Here is a 20,140-nt window from a genome sequence, read left to right on the forward strand (position 1 = left end):
GCCCTCCGGGCGGGGCTCCGAGAGCGGCCGGAGGCTCTGGGGGGCCCGCTGCACCTCCCTGGGCCCACCAGGAGGGCTCTGAGGGCGGCAGGGGGCCTCCTGGCGGACCCTTTGCCATGCCTGGGGCCCTGGCAGGAGGGCTCCGAGGGCGGCAGGAGGCCTCTGGGACCCGCTGCCGTCCCTGGGCCCACCAAGAGCGCTCCGAGGGCGGCAGGGGGCCTCCTGGGGGCCTGCTGCCGCCCTGGGGCCCTCCAGGAGGTCTCCGAGGGCGGCATGGGCCTCCTGGGGGCCCTTTGCTATCCCTGGGGCCCTCCCGGAGGGCTCCGAGGGCGGTAGGGGGCCTCTGGGCCCTTTGCCGTCCCTGGGTGCCCTCCAGGAGGGCTCCAAGGACGGCAGGAGCCTCTGGGGGCCCTTTGCCGTCCCTGGGGCCCTCCAGGAGGTCTCCGAGGGCATCAGGGAGCCTCCTGGGGGCCCTTTGCCATTGCTGGGGCCCTCCCGGAGGGCTCCGACGGCAAGCAGGGGCCTCTGGGAGGCCCGGTTGCCGTCGCTGGGGGCCCTCCAGGGGCCCTCCAGCGCTGGCGGCCCCCCACCAGCTTTTTTGCTGGTCCTGACGGGGCCTGGGGCCCCGTTCAGGGGCCAGCAAAGATGGGGAGGCCTGGCCCCCGGAGGGTAGAAGCTCCGCCCCTGGCACATGGCCCCGCCCCAGAGGGTGAAGCTCCACCCCTGACGTGGCCCCGCCTCCAGAAAGTTTGAAGCTCCACCCCCTGGCTCTCGGCCCCCCAGTGCCTGAGGGACACCAACCCGGCCCCCGGCTCAAAAAGGTTGCTTACCCCTGTTTTAAAGAGTGTCATACATACCCTGCATTTCTGGCTCCTCCTCTGTTAGGAATTTCCCACCAATATCCGTGATTAGCTAAACTGTGTGCTAAGTGTGATTGGGTTCTATAGCAGAAGATGGTTTGATTGAGCCAAAAAAATTAAAATGGGCAGCATTTCTATGTCACCAAGACGGAAATATGTTTGTAGTGTTAGATGGGAAAGGCAGTGCTTCCAGTTAACCATACTCAAATTGCCTCCTGTGGCACAGTGTACATTCTCTTGTGTGGCACTTTAAAGCCTGAGACTTCAACAATCAGTTTCTTAATCGTGACCCTGGGATGCAAAATGCTATAGCTTTGGACTGCATCAGAAACCCACCCACCCATCCTGTCCCCACTTTACTGCTAGATAGCCATGTTCAAGATGGTATCAGCTGTATTCTTTGTTCACAAATGTGCACCAATTTATGTGCATCCCATTTTGGAAGAAAAAATGGGATATAAATCCATATAATACATGTGTTGTGCTGACATTTTATCTAGGTTTGCTCTTTTTTTATTTTCAAATGATAAAATCATTAAAAACACACAGGCCTGTTACAGACAGCCAAATAAAGCTGCTTCGGTCACTTTGGAGGTATGGTATTTCAATGATGCATGAATCCTAAGAGTCTGGAAGCTTCAACCAAAGCTGCACTCCCGTCCTTCGGACTGGAGCGTGGCTTTGGTGCGGCCTTTGGACTCTTAGGACGCATGTATCATTGAATACCATACCTCCAAAGTGACTCGAAGCAGCTTTATTTTGGCTGTCTGTAACAGGCCACAGTGAAGCAATCTGAGTAGTTGAAGTGGGATAGAAGAAATTAATCTGTACTGCATGGAAAACACTAACTCTATCTTCCTAACCTCAGCTCTTTTAAAACCACTGTCTGTCTCTTGCCAGTTATTGTTTGTTTTCTTTTTATAAGGGAACATAAAAAAATCTTGGATATACTGTACTGCCACCTGCTTTTGATCCCTGAGCTGATACATTTATCCAACAGTGGAAAATTCTGATTCAGAAATGTTCTCTCCTCCCCCCCCCCCACCCCCCCGGCACATAATCTGATGACTTGTTAACCTTGATTTTTGTTTGTAAAAAGAATTGTTGATTATAGAGTGTTGCTACTCATGGATTACATAAGTGGCGAGTTCAGTTTTAGGCTACATGTGAATCTAACTTCTCTTTATTCCCTTCATTTCACCACTGAAATCAGAGGAAAGTTCTCTACAGTATTTGGGAACTAATGAGTTCTCTGCCCACTTTGGAGTATAAAATGGGCCCATTCTAAAATGTTAAATTAACATATGGACTAGGGTTGCCATAAAGCAGGACCTCCAAACTGGGACAAATGTGGACAAATGTAGGGCACGTTTTCAAATGTAGGACACGTTTGTTTTTTTTTTTAAATGGAGGACACATGAAAAAATTGATAATTTTTAAAATGTTTAATATAAATGCATGTTTCTTAGGCCTGTCCAAATGGAGGGACATTTTGGCATTTTCTAGACAGAAGGCTGAATTTACTCTCTTTCTGGCCAAACACCCCCCCCCCCAATCTACAAAACATTTCCCACTTCCAAGCAGGCATAGCATTTGCAAGATCACAGGCAGTCCCTTGTGCCACTGCAAACTACATTTCCACTTCCAAGCAGATCAGCATTTGCAAGATCACAGGCAGTCCTTTGTGCCTTTGAAAAACTACATTTCCCACTTCCAAGCAGGCATAGCATTTGCAAGATCACAGGCCAGTCCTTTGTGCCATTGAAAACTACATTTCCCACTTCCAAGCCTTCTTAGGATTCCCCCTCCTCCTTTTCCTTGCCCCCTCCAACCCCCCCCAACCCCTCGCCCCCTCTTTTTCCCCAGTATGTCTCATTTAGGAGGGATTATGGGACAGATCCAAAGCCTTTTTTCTTTTCTATGGGGCAAAGCCTTGAGAAGCCCTGGACCCTGAGAAGAAGGGAGGGGGCTTTAGAGAGAGGAAGAAGAGAAAAAGAAGATGGGAGGGGGAAGAAAGGAAGAAAAAGGGAGGGAGGAGAGGAGGGGAAGAGGAGGAGGAGAAAAAAACCAGAATAACAAGAAGAAGAGAAGGAGGAGAGAAGAAGAGAAATGGGAGCAGCTTGCCTGAATGCAAATTCCTCCCTGCTTGGATGTTTGCCCAAATAAGAAGCAGAGGGCTGGCAATAGAGGCAGGGCAGTGCAGCAGACCCACGCCCCTGCTGGTTTCAGTCCTCCTGCTGCTGCTGCTCCAGACAAGTGCACCAGGCACGCACTCTATAGAAGGCAGGCAGCAGCCCTGGGAGCTCAGGAGTTGGGCAGCCCACCCGGGGGTGGGGGCGGGGGCGGGACGGGACCGGGCACGCCCCCAGGGGGCAGGAAAAGTCATGCCCACCACGTGTGAAATGGCAACCCTACATATGACTACATTTTATTAGTAATTAGCAGATCTGGTTGTTCATAAAAGCCTACCTCCTTTCCAGAGAATATTTGAAAGCAGGTGAATGAAATCATGGCATGTATGCTATATAGACTCTTGCTGGTTTCGTACCATTCTGTAGAATCTTCTCACTGTGGTTTATTTGAGGAAATTGGGCTTTTCTCAAAAAAAGTTCTGTTTTTCCACTCAGAGAAAATACTGTTGTAGTTAGGATTAAGTGCATTCCATTACAAGTTCAAATTATTCTTTCCTGTAGAAATGGGCTGCTCCTATACTTTGCAGAGGAATCTCCAGTTTGAATTGGTTAGATGATTTTTACCTAGATCTTACATTATTCAGGAGGTAATGCAAGTGGCAGTATGTTATCTTTGTGCAAACCTCCACCAAGGCCAGCAAATCCCTGGCACCCACCCACACAGAAAATTAGCCACTCCACTCCACAGACACTTACAATGTTTTCAGTCATAATTCACTCTCTTGCACCAGTTTTTGCTAGCAAAACTCTATGTTTCCATAGAGGCATCCCTGAAACATTTCTTTAGATATGCTTAAAATGATTCTGAATATGGCAGGGAGTTACTTCCAGTCACACAAAATGATAGTGGTGCATTTTGACCCATGCAGAGTTGGCAGGTGCCAGTAATTGTCCTCTGTGTTCACGTACCCACTGCTGGTAATGTATGTGAAGTCATTCAAAAAAGCATAGCATCAAAAAATTAAAAACTGGTTCCAAGTGTATCATACTGAAGAGATTACTTTTATCTATTAAGACTCCTGAGTGGATGTTAAACCTTTTGACCACTTTGTTATTGCTCCCTCTTAAATGTCTGAGAACTTTGATGGTGGTGAGCTTGCTCCAACACACGAAAAGGCGTTTTCTTTTTTTCTGAACTGTGTTTTCAAAGCTGTTGGCTCTTCCAAAAAGAGGCTGGTCCTGACAAGCAGAAAAATGCTGCAGCATGATGGTTTCTTGCTGCTGATCATTTTTTAAAAATGTTTTTATTAACTAAGATTGGAACATTAACAAATGAAAAGATAGAACAATAACCACAACTAAGCAACTAATCTGACGAGAACATATCACTGTTGTTTTGGCCAATCTTAATTAAATTTTTCTTTCCAAAACCTTGGCATTTGCGGAAAAATGTTCAAGTGTGTTGGACCCTTCGTTTAAAACAGAATAAATGGATGCCAGGTAAAATAAAATCTGTCTAAGCCTCTGTTTCTGCTGCTTCTTATTAAAGAATTTATTTTCTTTGTTGAGCCTGCAGGTTAGGCGCAGAAAGACAGACAGAATGTTTTAAAAATAAATAAGAAGGTATTTTCACATACCCAGTAAACGTAGCTTGTAAATCTCAAGAACATATTCTAAAAAGCATTCTGTTGCCATCATATTTCCTCCAGCTGCATTGTGAATCTGCAGAAGCCCTGAGATGCTATTTCTTTTCATTTCCTGTTTTCATTAGGGAGACAGGAACGGTGTTTTGAATCTGCTAAGAGGCCGTTTATCTCTCTGCCTCACTGATGTTTTCTAAAGCTTCCTCCTTTGTAATTGTGGAATGTTGCACAAAGGAAAACAGAAACAGTACAATTGCAGGCAGTTCTGTACATCTAGTATCTTGAACTCTGTACCTGTCTAAGATGAATGGGGAAGATAGGCGATTTAAGATATTTCAGCATTGTGACCTGGATCCAAATGTCTGTGTGGGCAGCTCTGCTGATGCAATTGGCTTTCTCTGTATACTGTATACTGGAGCAAGAGGGAATCTTTATGAGAGTACAAGGAGTAGGGCCAGCCCTCCCATTAAGCTGGGTGAGGCAGCTGCCTGAGACAGCTAATGCTGAGAGCCAGTGGTGGAAGCCTCCCAGCTATTCTTGATCTTTCCTGCTGCTCCCTTCTGCCATGCAAATTGCCTTGGGCCCCTAAACTCGCTTGATGCCTCCAGCATACTGAATGGCACTCTCCCATTGCCATTACTAATGTAATTTTCAACTGCTAATCCAGACAGCCTCTGTACATAAAGAGGGGGAAATCTTGTCCTTCAGCTCAGACAGCAAAATGTCATGGGCTGGTCCTGACAGGGAATTGCAGTTTGGGACAAAAGTGGCTGGTTTGGGTGCCTCTATGTGGTCCTAGCCAATACTGGTGGACCTAATTTTAGTGAACTACCTGGGTGTGAAGAGGCAGTAGTGTCAAAAATGTGGCAGTTGTAATTAAACCAGTGATAGCCAATTATTTTTGGCAAAACATCTCTGTGTAAAGTCTAATCGATAAATACTGTGCCACTGAAGCAGGTAGTGCAATATGTATCTTCACCACTACACCATTTTAGTCATTTTGCCTCCTATATCTTGCTTGGTAGAGAAGACCTGGCAACAACATAAAGTTGAATCTATACCTTATATAGGTTCAGTTAGCCTCTTGCTATTGTTTATAAAATTATTGTGCAATAACATTATTCACCCTTTGTTACCTGACCTGAATTGCCAGTGCAGCAAGTTAACCATCTGTGGATTTAATAATTTGAGCAGGAGCATCTGTCATAAAATAAATAAATAAATCAGTCTTCAGAATTCCTTGAAGTGACAAAAAGCAAAGCTGGCTGCTCTTAATTGAATCACAGTCTTTTTTTAGGGGTGTAGCTGGCACTCTCAATTTTCAAACAAAATTAATCAAGTAAAATATCATTTTGTCTTGTTCCAAGGCCAGCATGGCAAGCACCAGCTGTACTGTTACAACACTAAAACTTCTAGGCATGCATCCACATTATGCTAGTGTTTGTAAATTTAAAAACCATTTGTTTAGTAAGGATAGTCATTGCTTGCCGTATTGCAAGACATTTGTTGTAAATGAGGAAGAGATCAAATCTGGTTATATAAAAGAAAATGTCTGCAAACAGTATTTCCTGGGTTGTGTGTCCTGTTGTCAATAATACTTAAAAGTGATGTTTTCTTAACAATTCTAGGGATTTGGATTGACTTGGACATTTCCTACAATGGGTCTTTTCTAATGACCCTTGAGACCAAAATGAATTTGACCAAACTTGGGAAAGAGCCTTTGAGTGAAGCACTAAAAGTTGGTGAAATTGGCAAAGAAGGGTAAGAAATACTTCTGCTACCATTATGTTTTTTATTAGTATACGAACAGCTCAGTCTGACACAAACAGGCAACTTAACAGCTTCATTCTATGAATGAACTAATGAAGAAATTCTTTATTTTTAATGAGTGATTTCTGTTGCAGTTATGTGGAAGGTATTGTTTTTATGTAGTTAAAACTGATTTAAAAGTACGTTAAAGCATGCTTGATTAACATTTTGTATGTTCTGGCAAGGATAGTGTGATCTTCAAACAACCTACAAGTTGTTGTTCAGGTGAATTACTAGATGCAAACCTCTTAGAGTTAGTCTGCATGATTAAAATACTCTTCATTCCAGCTGAATAGAATGCTGTGTGGCCACATATGATTTGCAGAATTTTGGGCTTTTGACAAGGCCCTCTTGAAAACATAAATCTCCACAGAAAAAAGCTTTGTGGGTTTTACCAGAGTATCTGTGGAAATTCACAGAAATGTGCATTATTGCACCTGTGGATATGCAATTTTAGTAGAGGGAAGGTGAATAGATGCGAATTTTCCCAGAAATGTGAGGCCAATTAACTGTCATTGTTGAATGTTCAAAGCAGTTCACATAATACCTTATTCAGCATTAGTATACTGTATTGTGATTCACTTAAGCAACAGTTCATTGAATCAGAGGTTAATAATCTTTCTCTTCTCCCTTTAATTTCTAGACTCCCTGGTCTAAGTATATATGGGAGGCAAGGAGGGGGGGAATTATGCAACACTTTTATTACCAATATATATATATATATATAGATAGATAGATAGATAGATAGATAGATAGATAGATAGATAGAGAGAACTGTATCTTTGTACGTGTAAATGTACCTTTATAAATGTATCTTTGGCTGTACAGAGCAGTACAGTATATAATTGTTATTTAAACCATGAAAGGGCTGCAAAAAGCAACAAGACAGCAACCTTCCTTTTCTCGCTTTCTCTCCAGCTAATGCTTTTTTAAGGTTTTGGTGTGTGTATTTTTTTCCCCTCTCCTCTTTGGCTTTGCTGTCTCCCACCTCTTCCCGTGCTGGAGGTTGCACTTGTCCACATAATCAGAGAATAGGCAGCCGGCAGTAAGGCTCCCTCCCTAGATCCATTACACGGACACAGAATATTGCGCTTTTGGCATGGTATCTCAAGGCTCATGGGGAATATTTTGTTAGAACAAAATGTGGCTGAGAAACACAGCACATCTATTATGCATGCAAAATCACTGAGAATATGTCTCTTGTACTTGTGTAAGAAGGAGAGTTTATAATTATGGTAAAGTCCCTGTTTTTTCCTTCCCTTCAGCCATATTCTTTTCCCATTGCATCAACATTCTTGGGTTCACATTCTATGTGAACAGTAGGCATGTATTTGAGTCATGCACAAAATATTATATTGATCTTTTTTCTTAACCCCCCCCCCAAAATACCCTAATAATCTTGCTTATATCTCTTATTTTTAAGAATGAATGGTTTCACTGTTAGATGTTTAGTTTACACACTGTCACATCAGTGCATCTGATACTGTACCAACTTATAACTTGCTTACAAAGGATGAGGCCATGGCCTAAGAACATGCATTTTTAATTTAAATAAGAGCTTTGCTTAAATGTCAGCTACCTTGTTGATTTTTCTTCTTGTTGGCCTAATAAAGTCACACCTATACAAAATAAGCTAGAAATTTCACCATACTGTGTCTTCTATAATTTAACTTTTTAAAAATTTTCCTTCTTCATTTTCTTTCCTTTTTAATAATATTTGGATTCGTCAATCTGTGGATGTTTTTTCTGGTGAGTGGTATTTGTCACATCATCTCATTCCATGTGGAGTATTGATTTTGTTAGTGCTGAGCCCATCCAGCGGATTTTCTTTATTGAAAATAAGGGATGGTTTTAATTCATATTAGCTCTCTCATTGCTGAAGTATAGTATTTTACAGAGTCTAGATGTGGAGATTGCATTCTTTGGAACCAGAGCTTGGAAAATTTACTTTTGGGGGGCTGTTGTTCCCAGAATCCCCCAATCAGTAGAGCTACTGAGAACTGTAGTCCAAAGAGAGTCACATGTTTTTCCTTTTCTTCTTCGGAGACAAGTATCTCTCCTTCAGAAATTTCAGTTTCCTCTAATGTCTGTACATTCCTGATATTTTCAAAAGGAGCACTTCCAGTTCAGTTCTCCCTCCATTCTTGCAGTTTTGGAACTCGCATCCCTCACTTATGTGCGAGGGACCAACGGAGGGGGAAATAATGAGGTGCGTGCCCAAGGCACTCGCTCGTGCTCCTGCAGCCACATGCCTATATTCAAGCCCTTGGGGATAAGGGATGGTTTTAATTCACATTTGCTCTTTCATTGCTGAAGTATAATATTTTACAGAGCCTAAATGTGGAGATTGCATTCTTTGGAATCAGAGCTTGGAAAATTTACTTTATCCATTGGTATTTGTATATATGCGAAACTCCATTTTCATGAGGGGATCCGGAACGGATCCCTTGCGAAAAAGGAGGGGCAACTGTATTCTGATTTAATTGGAAGGCTGTCTAGATAAGCACCTTATTCCTTGTATGCAACTTGAAGTGATAGGTCCAGAACAGTTTTGCCATGTGATAAGCTTGCCTGTATCCATGCAGTGAATACACAATAATGTCCTTGCAAGTCTGGGCTTCTGTTCCACAGAATATATCAGATGCTGATACTTCATTGCTTGTTGTGATTATAATAGCCCGGTATAGATGGGCCCTTTGCAGCACGCCCATGACATGCTAGCATTCTTGGGGGCTGGGCGTGCCCATGCCCCGCAACCCTAGCACATCATGGGCGCACTGCAGCTGCGCAGCACCTTCCAGATGGTGCGCGCAATAATGATGTGCCAGCAGCACAGTGTCCAAATGGGGCTGCGCTGCTGGCAAATCATCGCGCTGACACTTTGGCACGGCGCAGAAAAGGAGCTACTTCCACACGCTCCTTTCTTGCTATGCAGCAGCGCCACACAATTTGGTTGCTACAGCGCTGCTGTGGAGCAAGGAGAGGTGCCTCCCTGGTGCCTCTTTTTGGTGCTCTGCACCTCACAAATGACACTAATGGCAGGGTTTGCTAAAGTGTCCCTTATTACAAGAGAATCTCTTATTTCAGGGTTGAAAAGCTTTTTCTTTTATATAGACGGAACAAGATGCCAAAAAAAATCCTGTTCCGGACCCCTCCGCAAAAGGCAAATAGCACGTATGCTGCAGCCCCGTTGAAAATAATGGGGCTCGTGCAGGGTGGTGCACACACCATTGCAACCCTGTCAGTACGGCTTTGAGCATAAGCTGAAAGCCGCGTAAAAGGCGTCTGCATATGATGCACGCGCACTGTACATGTGTACATTATGCACTTTATCAATATAGACTGTGTTCATTTTACAATGAAACACATGGCCAAGTTAACTGTAATCAATTCTTTCATTTGGTATTTAGATGGAACACATGTTAATACGTAGCTACTTCCTGATTATCAAATCTTCATGTCATGAATTTCTAATGTCCCTTATTGATATTTTGATATTTGATACTTACTGGCCACATTAATAAAGAATAAACTACATGTGATGCAAGAAATTATTTTTGGACTTCACAATAGTTTTAACCCTAGAAGTAGCAATAGAAAGGAGGAGATTATTGAATAAAATGAGTAGATATTGGCCTGTAACCCCCTGCCAGTTCAATAGCAGTAAGGAGGATGGGGTAGAAACATACATTGACCATGGGGAACGATATGGTGGGAGAAATAAACAAGAGTACTTCTGACCCAGTCAAGTCACACATACATATAGCTGCTGTAAAGAAACTAGTATCAGGAGATCTGGCCCTATACCAGTCCTAGGTCCCAACCAGTACAGATCTATTACATCAAAGGAATTTACAGTTCATTTTCAATTTTTGTTTTATTACATTCCCATGGATTAAATGAGTCTTTCTAGTTAGTTTTAATAATTGGATCCCCCCCCCCAAAAAAAATACCCTGCCATGATAAGAAAAGCATTGGCTGCTTTTAAAATGTTGGGTGTGATTTTAAAATATTGAGTATTATTTTGAATAATAGTATTGAAGACCCAGCAAAATGTAAATGAAAAGCACCCAGGATCAGCGTTTTCCCAGCAGGCAATGGATCACTAATTAAGCAGACACAAATCCTCCTTGCATATCCTCCCACCCTGAGACCTTGCCATTCAACAACAGAAGAATACACAGATTAACATGTAAATCACTCTTCCAAACCTAGAGTCACACAGTATACACACACACATACACACCCAACTCTCTTCCATACCAGCATTCTCTGAAGATGCTGACAAAACGTCAGGAATAAACTCTTCTAGAACACATCCACATAGCTCCCAAGAACCACAAAAGACACTCTGGGAGCCTTTTTGGTGAAGAGGTGGGGGAAAAAAACAAGTATTGGTATGAGCTATGAGAATTAGCATGGGGTAATGGTTTGATTGCTGGACTATGTCTCTGGATAGCAGGAATTCCCAGCTTGGCCACAGGGTGACTTTAGGCAAGTCTCACTCTCTCAGCCTCAGAGGATGGCAATGGCAAAACCCCTCTGAAGAAACTTGCTAAGAAAATCCCATGATAAGTTTGTTTGAAGGTCACTGTAAATCAGAAATTACTTGAAGGCACGCAACAACAACAAGATGTTGTACAAGATTTTTCCCCCTCTCTGACTCAGAGAAATCAAGTGTAATTCCTCATCTGGATAAAACCCTACAGTTGCTACTCAGCCCAGTTTAGCTAAAAATAAAATGTACCCGTGTTAACACTTCAAACCATATTTATCCACCTCTTTTATGAATATATCCTATGGCAAAATTAATGACTGAGTGATTACACAAACACACACACACTGTAGCCCTTCACTCTGAAGAGATGCCACATAAATTTTTCTAGTGCATTACTATAGATGAGAGATGGTGGACACTAAAGAGACCTATGAGTAAACTACCTGTATTCTTTACTTTTGAGCAGCTTTAGCTTGTAGCAAAACTTTGAATCCAGGACCATATTATCTTGTTTAAAACTCTTCTTGTTTAGCTCCTGCTAGCAACCAGTGTGACAGGCAGATGTGATTCAGCTCACTTGCTCAAGGGATAGCAAGAAATGTGTTTGTGTATAGACTTCAGAGGCATGAAAATTCTTCTGGAAGTGACAGACAGCACTTGCAAAATCAAATGTGTTTCATCTAGAGAAATCCATTTGGGCATACTAAACATGTCCCATCAATTTTTTTTTTAAATCACCTGTTAAAATTCTCATCACATTTGATAGTATCTAATTTGCTGCACTCTTAATTAATGGTACTACAAAGTTATTTATGAAGGAGATGCAATTTGTGACATCTTGTAAATGTTTCACTTTCAGTTTGGCTGCATTGTTTTGTTTTTGAGGAAGGTATGACATGGCTGTGTTGAAGGATGGTAGAAGTAAAAATGTATAGTGTTATGTCTAAGTCTCAGTGCATGGTTTGAGAAAAATTAGTAGTTTAAAATCTTGGAGAGACAGAAGGAATGCCTGGGCCACAGTAATGAAGTTTTATGTCCACACTGAAATGAGTCTCTCCCTTTCCCCCCTGCACCCTTCTCAGTTTTAGGCCAAGGGCATATTGCCTTGCAGACAGTGATGAGGAATCTTCAAGTGCTGGCTCCTCTGAAGAAGATGATCCTCCAGAAGTAACAGGAAGTGAGAAGCCTTTAGTACCAGGAGCAGAAGGGTGAGTATTTATTTTTTGTGAGTTACTGCCACAAGTTGGACATTCTTTTCATTTGGGTCTCTCTTTTTTTAATAGTGTTACCACACGTGGTACTTACAATAAGCACCAGGTATTTCTTCTCCAATCTCCTAGACCAATCAGTTTGTTTCTGTATACATTATTATTAACCTTTATTTATAAAGCGCTGTAAATTTACACAGCGCTGTACATAAATCTTTTAGTCAGACGGTTCCCTGCCCTCAGGCTTACAATCTAACATGAGATTGTTTAGAATCCACTGTGTCTAAGTGATAAATAGCAAAACTGGATGCAGTAAAATCCTTGGTGGCTTTCAAATGTAGATGCTTATAAGCAAGTTGAAGATGATTTGGGGGTTTTGGAAAAATGTCATCAGAATGAACAGATGACTCAGATTTTCTTCAGTCAGACCTAGCCAGCTTGGGTCTGAACTTTTTTTCTTGGAGCCCAGAAACCCTGCAGGCAGCTGAAATGTACCCCTAAACAGCAAAATGTGGTCTCCTTTTTATATTGATTATGATCTTCAGATGGTGTGAATAAGTTATGTACATCAGCACATAATTTGCTCCATAGAAAGGGTAGTGATGAAGTGGCATATCACACTGCTACCAAACTTAAAGTACCATCTCTGCAGTGAACCACACTTGTGCACATCCTGCAAAATATTCATGAACTGTCTGGTACATCAAAGATGAATTGTTAGTGGTTCTGAACAGGAGTAGGATCCCCATTGTCTCTGGTGGCATCCATCTTATTTCTCTGTTGCTGTCACTGTTGTACATTTAGAACACCTGCTTATGAATATAGAAGAGAGTCAGGCCATTAATCTCTCTTGCTCAGGATTGCTGTGGCCTCAGAGGGAGAGAAGAGCAGCAAGCATCTGCTGGACATAATCTTCTCCCCTCACTGTCCTCTCCTTTTCCTTTTGTGTAGTGTCTTCTTAGATTGTAAACCAGAAGGCAGGGAACTGTCAAATTAATCATTATGAATTGTCTATGTAGTGCATCATGTAAACAGATAAATAAAGAATAAGATGATAGTGGCAAAAGAAAGGATTATATCTACCGTACGTTGCTTCAGAAATAATGCTCAAGCCCATGTTTCTTAGTGTCTCCTGGAGGCAAAGAAAGAAGGCAAAGAAAGTGGTGAATAAATTGCCATTTATTATGCCAATTCATGTTGCAAGAAACCCATTTGCTGGTTAAAAATAGCCAACTGTCACACTGCTAGCACCATCTGGAAAGGGGAAGTGTTTTGGCCAAAAGAAAAATCAGTTGCTAATTGCTTGTAAACATATATGGGTTTCTCTTGGCTTTTTGATAATGCTAACCATCTGAATGCTGGTGCATACCAAAGATTTTGTTATTGACAAACATGTAGATCAGTGCAGCATATCCAAAAAAGCCTGAATAATTTAGCAAATTGGAACTGATGGTGGGAATATCAAAAAGGGCAGTGTGTATTGCTGTAGTGCCTGCAGGGCTACATTTTGCACTACTGTATTTTGCATAGTTCCTTACATAAAGTTATGAATCATCTCTCTCTTCTACCTTCATTAGCCATGTTGGAGTGGTAATCCAAGAATATCTGGATATCATTCTTGCTCTATGCCATAGCAAGGCTGATGGGCTTTCTACTCTTGTTCAGCAGTGCCATGAATCCTTCCCCCCATTCCTCTTAATGGACTTAAGGCAGTAGAGTGGCCACCCTTGACCTCACATTTTCTATATTTATGGCTGCAGAATAGTACAAAACATAAAGAACCTTTATTTTCCAGGGACTGCTGTAAATTCATTTGGATGTCTTCTTTATTTTCTCATAGGTATGTGGGAGGGCATCGAACAAGTAAAATTATGAGATTTGTGGATAAAATTACCAAGTCAAAATATTTCCAGAAAGCAACTGAGACCGAATTCATCAAGAAAAAGATTGAAGAGGTCTCAAATACCCCACTGCTGCTAACTGTTGAGGTACAAGAATGTAAAGGAACATTAGCAGTTAACATTCCTCCACCACCTACTGATAGAATATGGTAAGTATTGTGAAGAAAATATAACTCCACAAGTTTCAAAACTGTCACTCTCAAGAGCTGTATAATTTGTCATTTGTTCTTTTGAAACTGTCATAACAGAAATTTGATTTATTATTTTTGTGCATGCTGTGAGTGATTTTAACGTAAAATGTTTTTAATAATACACTTTTTAATAATACATTGGGATGTCACTATTAGTTCCCATTAACAGTTGTTACTTAAACCATATATTCATTTGGTGGCAATCTGGTATACCACTTCAGACTCTAGCTGGGCTTTACATGACTGACCCCTATCTATTGTGGCGGTGTCTTACGTCCAAAATGTTCATCGTTATTAAATTTATTTTGTAGACTTGCAGGTTTTAAAAAGCTGGCCAAAACAAACTATTTTATTAGGCTAAAGAAAGAAATAAAGCTACTAAAATCCTGAAGTCAATTCATAACAGAGGATTAGTTTTTCTCTGTTTAAAATATTATGAAGCAGCTTTGCTGCTTAGGACAATGGGTTGCAAAAGATGAATCTCTTTTTAAAAAATATTTTTCTAATATCTTTATTAGTATTATAACTACTTACAATAATATATGAAAACTTTTACATAATATTCCACATATATATGATATATAACAGTATATCCCATTCTTTAGTACGGTACTTTGTCTAAATCTAATTCATATTTCTTTTCACCATATACTTTTCATAATTACACTAAGGTATATAACACTAATTCATTTTATAATTCTTTTCTCTCCTCTTATTCCCCCCACCTTCCATCAAGTGCTCCCCATCACCAGAGCCTAGTATCTTCTTATTACTCTACCCTCCAAAATTGTAACTCTTCCTGTGGAGATAAAACACCTCCTTCTTTTACTAAAGCCTTTTGTACAAATATTTTCCATATCGCTTCAAAATCATTTCTCTTCATTATTCCTTTTTTACAATTCCACAAGTTAACTTATCAGTAATTGCTATTTGCCATATCTCTTTATACCAATCTTGTATTTGTAGATCTCCCTGATCTTTCCACTTTTTTGCTATCATTAATCTCACTGCTGTTAATAAATTTGTAATTAAATCCTTTATAGCCTGGGTGCAATTAATCTTATCATATATAGATAGCAATGCTGTCTTTGGACTAAATTCTAGATCAATTTCTATTATTTCTTTTATTTCTTTAAATAGTACCTGCCAAAATTTCTTTACAGTTCTACAACCCCACCACATATAGGGATGCTATATCCCGGCGGCCCCTGGGACAAATCCACTTTTGGGGGCCCCCTCCCAGTCCCAGTCCAGTTTGGCCCCCAGCCCCCGGTTCGGGGCCCAAGCAGCACCAACCCACCTTCCCCCGCCACCCCCCCCGCGCCACCCACCTCCTCCTCCTCCATTCCAGGCTGCGCGGCCGCGTGGAGGAAGCGAAAGAGGAGGCGGTGTGCCTTCTGCACACGGCCATGTGGCCTGGAACGGAGGAGGAGGTGGGTGGCACAGCCAGGCGGGGGAGGGAGGCGCGGGCGTGCGCGGGCGCAGGAGGCGCACCTCCTCCTCCATTCCAGGCCGCGCCAATCGGAGGAGGAGGCAGAGGTGTCTGCCTGGCTTGGCGCTCCCCGCCCGCGCGCGCGCCAAGGCAGCAGGCAGGCAACCATCCACCGCCTCCTCCGCCCCGCGCACCTCCGCGCTGGGCACTTCCTTGGGCCTGGGAGGCAGAGGCAGAGGAGGAGGCTGAGGCGGAGGTGGGTGGCTGCCTGCCTGCTGCCTTGATACGCGCGCAGGCGGGGAGCGCCAAGCCAGGCAGGCACCTCTGCCTCCGCCTGCCGGGCCCAAGGCAAGCGCCTAGCGCGGTGGCGCGCAAGGCGGAGGTGGGTGGCTGCCTGCCTGTTGCCTTGGCGCACGGGCGGGGGGAGCGCGCCAAGGAAGCACCCACCCACCTCTCCTCCGCTTGGGCCTGGGAGGCAGAGGAGGAGGAGGGAGGAAAGGAAGGAGGAGGGACAGAGGGGAGGAAGGAAGAAATAAAGACAAGAGGAAACAAGAGAGGAGGAGGAAAGATGATAGTGATGATTGATGATGATGATGATGATGATGAAATGAGCCAGCTTCTGAGGCACGACCAATGTAAGTTGCTCTGATTTTTACAAACTCATGCGCAGTGGGGGGAAAACCAAAGTCCCTTGACCAAGTACACACTTCTGAGAAGTACAGTTGAATCCGAGGGCAAACCCACTTCTTGTTAAACCACTTTGACATATTCAGTATGCATAGCATGTTCAGTGTGAAACCCAAAGAGTTTGGTTATCAAATAAGCCTTTGAAATATGCAAGAGGCCATGCTAAGTAAAGCCATGTTCAATGCCCCAATGTGCTGTTTGGAATGGGGGGAGAGGGGTGGCCAGAAAGGAAAGTACATTTCTGTCATCTGTCTAGGAATAATGCCCAAATGTCCTCCATTTTGATCATGCCTAAGAAACATGAATTTATATTAACATTTGTTAAAACCATCATTTTTTTTTCGTGTGTCCTCCATTTTAAAAAAAATGTGCCCTACATGTGAAAAATTTGTCCTACATTTGTCCCGGTTTAGAGGTCCAGACTTATGGCAACCCTAACCACATATGAATATAAGTACCTATTTTTTGGCACCTCCTTCAACATAGCCTTGAATAATTCTTATTTATATGGCTTAACCTTACTGGCAATAAATACCATCTCCAAATTATTTTATAATAATTCTCCTTTATTCATATGGATAAATTTTTTAAATGATGTTGATTCCAAATTTCCCCCCAATCATGAACATTTATTGTTTGTGCTAGATCCTCCTCCCATATTGTCCTAAGATAGTCTTCTTTCTCATTATATTTTAATAATAATTTATATATTTCACTTGGAACACCTTTCAAAGTTTCATTTGCCCCTATACTGTCCCTTTGCCTAATCAATTGTTCAAATTTCGTATATTCTCTAAACTCTATAATTTTTCTCTCCCAGTTTTTTGTCCATTGTTCCAATTGAATACAATTAAGCCAGGTTAATTTTAATCTTTGCAATTTCTCCTTTATCTTTCCTTTCTCCTTCATTATCTTCATCCATTCTTTTAGCCTACATATTTCTTGATCTCTTAGCTCTTTCCCTAGTTCTTCCTTTAAATTTATTGGGAATTTTTAAAACATTATAACTGGTGTTAATGGTGAGATAGCAGGCATTAATTTTTCTTGTTTTTTCCAAATCTCTAATATATTCTTTAAAAGGGGGTTTTCTATTTCTTTTATTTCTTTCATAGTAAAATCTTTGGAAAATATATTTTTGATTTTTTTTCTCTATTTCTATTGTTTCCATCTCCAACCAGTCTAATTCCCCTTTCTCTATAATTTCATGTATAATATATCTTAATTGTTTTGCATTATAATACAGTTTTAAATTTGGGAGACCCAATCCTCCATCCTTTTGAGGTTTATACCAATATCTTTTATTAATCCTTACTTTTGTATTCCCGTTACAGTAATTATTCACTAATACTTGCCAGTTTTTTATTTCAGCATCTGATATTTGTATTGGCAACATCCTAAACAAAAAATGTATCTTAGGCAGAATTTTTATTTTTACTAATGCAGTTCTACCAAACCATGATAATTTAATATTTTTACAGTGGGCCCTCGCCTTACGCGGGGATCCGTTCTGGATCCCGCTGCGTAAGGCAAATTCCGCCTATGCTCAAGCCCCATTGTTTCCAATGGGGCTCGTGCACAGTGGCGCGGCGGGGCGCAATGGGCGCGCACCCATTCAATTGAATGGGACGTGCCGCCCCTTCGGCCCCGCGCGCACCCCGCGGCTTGAGCGCGTAAGCTCAAGCCGCATATGGCGCGCTCGCGTATGACGCGGACGCGCTGTATATTCTTCTAATTTCCTTTTAATTTCTATTCTTAATTTTTTATAATTTTGTTCTTGTAGTTTTTGTAATTTTTATACCTAAATATTTAATTGTATCTTTTAATTTTATATCTATCTTTTTATCCTTTAAAAATTCCTATTCTTCTGTTTTTGTATAATTAAACAACATTAACACTGATTGATTCCAATTTACTCCTAAACCTGACATTTCTCCAAATTCCTTTAAATGCATTTTACTTTATTCATTTTTTTAAGGGATCACAAAAGATGAATATTAAGGGGGGTATTACTGAGAATAAGTATTGGTCTTAACACTTCTAAGTGCTAAAAGTAAATCAAGGGAGAAAATATGTTTTTGCAGTTTATTGACAGTCTGGGGAAACTATACAAAGGAAATTAAGGCTGCAGTCTAAACACACTTGCTAGGGCATGAGCTCCACAGCACAGTAGGACTTACTTCTAAGCAGTATTTTTGAGAGATTGCAAGGTCAGATTCCATTATCATCCAAGTATCTTCTGGTAATAATGTTCATGTCATGGGAAATAAAGCCTTAACTAAATTTGAGGAAACTAATCCCCTAGATGATCTTATAGAGTGTTATTCTTTTCAATATATAATTTAATATTGGCATGTATTTTAACCTTTCTAGCAGGATTGGGGAATGTAAAGATATAATTTTCATTCCGATTGTCTTGGAGAGAAACTCATGATGAAGTTTTATTTTCATGAGGATAACTGTATTAGTTTGTTGCTGGATGAAGGATCTAGCAGCACTTTTAAGAGTTAGCAATATTTCAACATAAGCTTGCATCTGATGAAGTGGACTGGAGTCCAAGAAAGCTTATGTTAAAATATTTCAGTCTCCGAGATGCTGCCAGATCCTGCCCATGTACTTCATAATATAAAGTGCTGTAACAGCAGTAGTTACCTGTGATCTGGTTAAGTAGCATATTTAAGATGACAAATTTATATGCTGGAAATGTATTTGAGATCAAGCAACAATTGAACTTACTTCTTTTGAATATTTGATCTAATTTTAAATACCGTACATCTAGAATGAGTCTGAAGCCAGACACATTTATTTGTGTTACTAAACTGTCTGGATGAAAATATGTGAAGCCTTGTTAACTGCTGTTTGATCTATTACCCTCAAAATTGTTTTAATTCTGTATTAGAATTTCGCAACATTGCTGAAATAGATCAGTTAAAGGTAAGGTATATCTGCATACTCTGAACTGGAAAAAAAATCTTAATATAGTTTAAAACAGCCTCCTCCACCATACACACATACTGCAGAGACTGTACAGCTTTGTCACATTTTGAAATCACTGATCAGGCACGAAATAGCTATTGAAGTAGCCATGTGTGTTCACCTTGCTGATCTAAAAAGGCAGTGGCTGGAGGAAAATGTGTATTTCCTTGAGCAGCTTAGAGAAAGAGCTGAGAAACAGACCTGATAAACAGGCCAGTGTAATAGTTTATTATTTCTTCTGTTTAGGTACGGTTTCCGAAAACCACCTTACTTGGAGCTCAAAGCTCGGCCAAAGCTTGGTGAAAGAGAAGTGACTTTGGTTCATGTGACTGAGTGGATAGAAAAAAAATTGGAACAAGAATTCCAGGTATTTTTCTTCAGACAGCTGTTTTAATTCTACCCTGCAGAAGTAGTAATCTTCTCTTTTGACTTTTCCACATTTTCTTATATTACAACCTGGAACTGATATTTCAAGTCTTGGCACAAATTCATAATTAGGCATTGACTGGGCCATTATGAGATGTTTGGTTCTTATTTCTAAACCACTCCAGTGTTCCTTTGACTGTGTGTTTAGGATTATTGTCCTGCTAGAAGATGAACCTCAGACCTAGTCTCAGGTCCCTTCCAGACTGAAATAGTTTCCCTCTAGATCAGGGGTAGGCAACCTGCGGCCCGCGGGCCGGATGCGGCCCGGCAAGGCCTTGGGACCGGCCCCAGCCTGGTCCTGCCGCCGATTGCCACCGGAGCCTTTGGCCTATCAGGAGGAGGTGGGCAAGGGGGGCAAGCGGCAGGCAAGGGGAGCAAGC

At 41.5% G+C, this 20,140-nt stretch overlaps 1 protein-coding gene across 1 annotated transcript in view; it reads left to right on the forward strand.

Annotated features, from left to right (window-relative positions):
• The window catches only part of TEX2 (testis expressed 2), a 134,681-nt gene that overhangs the window by 110,363 nt on the left and 4,178 nt on the right, over window positions 1–20,140 (forward strand). The window contains 4 exon segments of the mRNA XM_042451555.1: window positions 6,264–6,396; window positions 12,025–12,150; window positions 13,991–14,200; window positions 19,581–19,701. Of these exon segments, the coding sequence (XP_042307489.1) occupies window positions 6,264–6,396; window positions 12,025–12,150; window positions 13,991–14,200; window positions 19,581–19,701 (590 nt within the window).

Source organism: Sceloporus undulatus, chromosome 2, assembly GCF_019175285.1.
Source record: "Sceloporus undulatus isolate JIND9_A2432 ecotype Alabama chromosome 2, SceUnd_v1.1, whole genome shotgun sequence".
Taxonomy (NCBI): domain Eukaryota; kingdom Metazoa; phylum Chordata; class Lepidosauria; order Squamata; family Phrynosomatidae; genus Sceloporus; species Sceloporus undulatus.